The 5,356-nt window shown below is 45.4% G+C and overlaps 1 protein-coding gene across 2 annotated transcripts; it reads left to right on the top strand.

The window, feature by feature from the left end:
- The first annotated feature begins 408 nt into the window (after window positions 1–408).
- Window positions 409–4,271, top strand: LOC4352004 (mitochondrial inner membrane protease ATP23). 2 transcript variants are annotated; one of them, XM_026021842.2, is made up of 6 exons: window positions 409–617; window positions 1,804–1,953; window positions 2,369–2,493; window positions 2,722–2,859; window positions 2,967–3,050; window positions 3,801–4,271. In XM_026021842.2, the coding sequence occupies exons 2-6, from the start codon at window positions 1,821–1,823 to the stop codon at window positions 3,933–3,935; spliced, it is 615 nt and encodes a 204-aa protein (XP_025877627.1). In that variant the 5' UTR covers window positions 409–617; window positions 1,804–1,820; the 3' UTR covers window positions 3,936–4,271. The 2 variants fall into 2 exon arrangements, with proteins under 2 accessions (XP_025877627.1, XP_015618816.1); XM_015763330.3 differs by lacking the exon at window positions 409–617 and adding an exon at window positions 989–1,310.
- The last annotated feature ends 1,085 nt before the right edge of the window (window positions 4,272–5,356 follow it).

Genomic DNA, 5,356 nt, shown 5'->3' with positions numbered 1-5,356 from the left:
GCCACGCTGCTCAGGGCGGCGTGCCTCCCGCCGCGCGCCCGCGCTTGACGCGCGCGCTCCCCGCCGAGCTGCTCCTGCCCCTGTCACGATTCACGACCGCGTCGTCGTCGCCAACTCCGGCGACTCCAGTGTCGTCCTCTGCCGCGCCGGCGTCCCCGTCCAGCCGCCCCCCTCTCCGTCAACCACAAGGTAAGCAGCAAAGCACTAATCCACGTCGTCTTCCTTGCTTGCTTCTGTGTATTCATGTCGTCTTCCTTGCTTGCTTCCTTGCTTGCTTGTCTTCCGGTGGTAGTCGGTGCGTGCAGGGGACGGCTACCTGACAACGCGCCCAGGGCGTGGGCCGCGCTCCACAAGCTCTCCGTCTGCTGCCCGGGGCTCCTCCACGCCGGCGTCCTCCTCGAGCCCTCCGATGACGGGGCAGGCGGTGGCGGCCATCGCCTGCACGCCGCCGTCGCCGCTCCAGCCCTCGCCCACACGCCGTCGTCGCCACTCCGGCCCCCAGCCACCGCCGCCACCAATGGGTCCGAAGGGGGGAGAGAAAAGAGAGAGAAGGGAGAGAGAGAGAGGGAGAAGGATGAAGGGAAGGAGAAAGGATGACATGTGGGCCCTATATATCGGTGGGTCCCATAATATATTTTGTGTTTGAATGACAGATGGGTCGCACAGATATTTTTTTTAATTCTAATGCCACGTAGGTGCCACGTGGAATGAAAATCGGGTTAGCACCGCCACGTCAGTGCCACGTCAGCAAAACCGCCCTCCAAAACCGTTAGAGGAGTCAAATTGCACTGGTTTCAATAATTCGGAGAGTCGTCCTACCTGGTTTTTAAGTTAAGGGTCACGAATTAGATTTGGTGAACAATTAAGGGAGTCTAAGTGGACTTTTTCCTATTCCAAATAGAAATCGTTACGTCCGTTTGGTTTAGGTGGGCCGGACCGGAAACGGATACCCCGTAATCAAATCCCGGCCCAGTAGAAAATGAATACCACCGTTCCATTCCATCCCACGCGTAACGGAGAGCTCTGCCCGGCGCTCCTCTTGCCCAGCTAGCGGCGGCGCTCACCCGCTCCGCGCGCATCGCCGCCACGGCTCCCCGAGCCCCCGGCGCCGCTGGCCACGCTCTCCCAGCCTCCTCCACCCCCCCCCCCACCCTACCCGCGCGTCGCCGCCACCCCGGCGTTCTGCCCTGACGACCCGATATAGCGGGAAGAATATTTGTTGGGTTTTGAGCCCTAGATGCATCCCGTGGAGAATATTTGGTGCTATTGTTGTGCAGGGCTGCATCGCGCTGCTGGCCCGCCAAGCAAAGGCAAGCTTGATCTGTTTGTGCACTGACTTTGATTTGTTTGTGAGCTGAATTTTTCTCTTTCTTTTTTTTTCTGTTAAATGGTGTCTTTCTTTCTTCTTCTCGTTTCTGTTTTTTTTTTCCTTCCAGCGAGGGAACTTTCTTTAGTTATATGAAGCATAAAGGACTAAAGAGTGGCTCTTCAGTACTCCAATTTTTCAATTTGTTGATGCATATTGTCCTACATTTACCTTTTAATTTAGTAATGTCATGCCCCATTTTATACATCGACGATGCTTCAAGACAATGGTTGTCTGAAATTTGTAATGAACCTGTATGCTAAGCACTGCTCAGTTAAGTAGGCTTTTCATACATAGTCTAACCAAACGCCGTAATGCAAATGGACAATGTAGCCAAACACATTTAAGTGGCTTTGGACATGTAAACAAAGCTATTATTCGGGCTCCATCCGATCAAATTTCTGCTGCATCTGATTTCAGTAATGTCATTGCTGCAGAAGCCAGCCAGTGAACAATGTCTGGGATGGACGGCAGCGGTGTGCCAGAAACCGCCGGAGTGGAGGCAGCCTCCAGCTCAGATGCCCGCGGGGACAACCGACACATGCCGTCTGAGGACTGTGTCGCCGGCATCAACTCGGCTCTCCAACGTATGAGCGTGTCAAAGTATATGTGTTTGCCATGGCATTGTGTTTAGTTTGGGGAGGAGGCGGGATGGGTAGGACTCATCCCTGCTTTTAAGGATGGGATGGTCCCACCTGTCTGTTTGGCATGAGGGATAAGATGATCCTACTTTTCAAGGGACGGCTCACATGTCAGCGAGAGAAAAAAATGGGTTGGATCAAAAAAAATGGGTTGAATTGGTCTGCCAGTTTTTTAAGGGTCAGGCCAACCCGGATCTGAGGGGAATATTCCCTGTCAGGGTCCATCTCATCCCACCTGTCCCAAAACCAAACACCCTGAAAAATGGGTTCAACCCAACCTGATCCATCCAAACCCTACAACCAAATGCATGCTAAGGTTTTTTTTTTCTTTGAAGATTTCCTTATTTGCGTTGTGAACCAGATCCGACGGTGCGGTTCCTGAGGGAGCAAATGGAGAAGGCCGGTTGCCCAGTGCTACCGCGGATGATCAGGGCGATGAACTGCATGTCTACCAATCACAATGGTTCCTACGGTAGCGGGCTGGGGGTATGTGACTCTTTCCCCTTCATTTTGTCCTTCCAAACAATCAAGGTGTGGCACCGACGAGACTTTGTTCTGGCAATTTGCATTGCGGATATGGTTTGGATCTAGGAAGTGTGTATACATGTTTGTGTTTGGTATGGTGGTTGCGAAGTGTGTTTTTGCCTTAAATTGTTTCCTTCAGTTGTTTGGTATCGAGAATACTGTCCTGATTTTGCAATTATTTATGTCCAGATAACTGTGTGCTGTGATCACATGCGGTCTCAAGATGAGATAAATCAGCTATTAATTCATGAATTAATACATGCCTATGATGACTGTGTTGTCAAGAACATGGATTGGAAGAACTGTGCTCACCATGCTTGCTCTGAGGTAACAAAATACTTAACATGTAAGCTGGAGTTATCGGCTATTTGGCATGCTAGCATTAAGTACAAACCTTTACATTGATAATTGACAGTGCATTTTTTTGTTGTTAGATTCGAGCTAATCACCTTAGTGGTGACTGCCATTATAAACGTGAATTGTTGCGTGGCTTCATGAAGATAAGGGGGCACGAGCAAGTAAGTATTTTCACTGTCTTACTGTTGAGCTTGTGCCACCTATGAGGCTATGACATTGGTTCTTTAGACTTTACATGTCAAGCTCGGTATGGTGTCCTTTTCTGCTCTTAATCTTGCACATGCAACACACGTTTTCCACATTATTCTTAGCTGCTCTATCATTTTGCGGACTCAAATGGCAAAGCACATGCGTATAATATCAAAATCTAACATACTAAAAATCAGTTATGCAAATGACTTGAGTGGATTAAAAGAAGTTAGTGCCTTAGCGGTGTTGACAGTTAACACAATGCGAACGAGCTCATGGCTTGTTGGTAGCTCTTGTGGCTATTGCCATGCTACCCGCCCATGCTCGATCCCTGGATCGAGCAGCGGATGTCACACCGGGTGATTTTCCCATGTGACCTCTGGGTTGAGTCCCAGATGGTTAGGGTACATACATGCTTGCACATTCAGTGGTACTGCATGTTTCCCGTGCACCTAAGGCTATAGGTCTTCCAAGTTTCTGGCTTAAAGTGTGTGTTGTACTTGCACGCGTGTGGAGTTGCATGGGTGTGGTGTGCATCCTCAAATATACCCTAAAAAAAATATTGTTGTGTTGTGTTATGAAATGAGATTCTAAAATGGACTTGATTTTAAGTGAACTTAATCTTTTTTTTCCTTTTTCTGCGACTTGTGCTATATGTGTATATGCTTTGCTAAACCCTCTATGAATTTATGTACGTTCTGACATTTTCTGCATTTCTGAAGGAATGTGTTAAAAGGCGGGCTCTCATGTCTGTCAAGAACAACCCGTACTGCTCAGGGACAGCTGCAAAAGATGCAGTTGAGTCTGTGTGGGATATATGCTACAATGATACACGCCCATTTGATAGGGTTCCATGAAGTATATTATTACAAAGAAGTCATGAACTAAGATTGTGCTTCCCTGCTGGGGATAATTTTGTTCCCTTTCATGCCTTGTTCGGTTAAAATCTCTCTCACAAGAGGATTGAGGGAGATTTGGAAGTGATTTATTCCAAACCTATTGTTGTGTGGAATTATTCCTCCTTAATCCTCTCCAATCCCTTTCTCTAGGGATAAACCGAACAAGGCATTAGTGAATTGTAGTTAAGCAAACTGTGACAAGAAAAGCCAGAACTTCTTTCGCTAGAGCAAAGCAGTATCTATTAGTCATGACTCGAGTTCATGAACATTGTAATGAATTAGCTCATGTGATGATTTTCTTATCTTTTGCATTACATAATTGGAAAAAGTTCAATAAGCTTCTGGAAAAAAAAACTTGTGCCACTGACTACTTCATTAGGTAAATGTAGCTGTCTTTGTTTAACTGCCCCGTTCGATCTCCAGTTCTGGAGAGAGAATTTTGTTGCACGCAAAATAAGAAACCTCATTAGCTCATTATTAATTAAGTATTAACTATTATAAATTAGAAAATTGGATTTATTTGTTTTTTAAAACAACTTTCATATAGAAACTTTTTTTAAAAAAACGCACAATTTAACAGTTTGAAAAGTACGCTAACGAAAAATGAGGAAGTTGAAGTTTGGAGTTGAAGAATAGAACAGGGCAAGTTGTTTTATAGTTTTGTTCTCTTTTGAAATCCAAAACACGTGTAAATGCGTTCTTTGCTGGTTTTGCTTCAGCTTGTCCCTGTACTTGATAATGGTTTTGACCTTTGTTTGTACTTCTGTCTATTGGCAATTTACATCATATGGTGCTGATCTTTTTATCTCATCATGTATAATTGGGACTTGTCTTGTGCTCTTCAGCAAACAATCTATTTAGCCTCTTGTTGGTCGATCCATGAATGATCTTCATTATCCTGCATCTACGGTGTTTTAGTATGAAAACTTACTATATAAAAGTTGCTTTAAACTATCGTATAAATCTATTTTCAAGTTTATAATAATTAAAACTTAATTAATCATACGCTAATGGTTTTTTCATTTTGTGTGTGCAACTTAATCTCTATCCAACGGCTTCTCAAACAGGACCTAATGAAAGAACTCACATCCTCGGTAATAAGCTCTGATAGGCATGCTAATTAGTATTCTGATAAGAGTAGGTGGCAAGTTTTAAAAGGTTTACAAATTAAGTGGAGCATAATAAAATTTATGGAGGAGAGAGGTAAGGGAGGCGAGTTCTATTGGACCATTAGGAAGAAGATAAAAGGTCGGGCTTGGGCGGGTGAGAAGTGGTGTCCGACCTTAATCTGAATGCCAAGGCACCTTGCGCTAGGATATAAAGTTAGCATGAGGTCCATTAGGCGTCAATTAGTGTTATTTCGGCCTGTCAATTCTCTG

This window comes from Oryza sativa, chromosome 12 (assembly GCF_034140825.1).
Source record: "Oryza sativa Japonica Group chromosome 12, ASM3414082v1".
NCBI lineage: Eukaryota > Viridiplantae > Streptophyta > Magnoliopsida > Poales > Poaceae > Oryza > Oryza sativa.
The sequence above is the reverse complement of the archived record's forward strand: the minus strand, read 5'-3'. Positions and strand labels throughout refer to the sequence as shown.

Coding starts and splice junctions, on each gene's coding strand:
- LOC4352004 (XM_026021842.2), top strand. CDS start 1,821: ATGTCTGGGATGGACGGCAGCGGTGTGCCAGAAACCGCCGGAGTGGAG. Junction 1,954..2,368: donor CATCAACTCGGCTCTCCAAC/GTATGAGCGTGT, acceptor GTTGTGAACCAG/ATCCGACGGTGCGGTTCCTG. Junction 3,051..3,800: donor AGATAAGGGGGCACGAGCAA/GTAAGTATTTTC, acceptor GCATTTCTGAAG/GAATGTGTTAAAAGGCGGGC.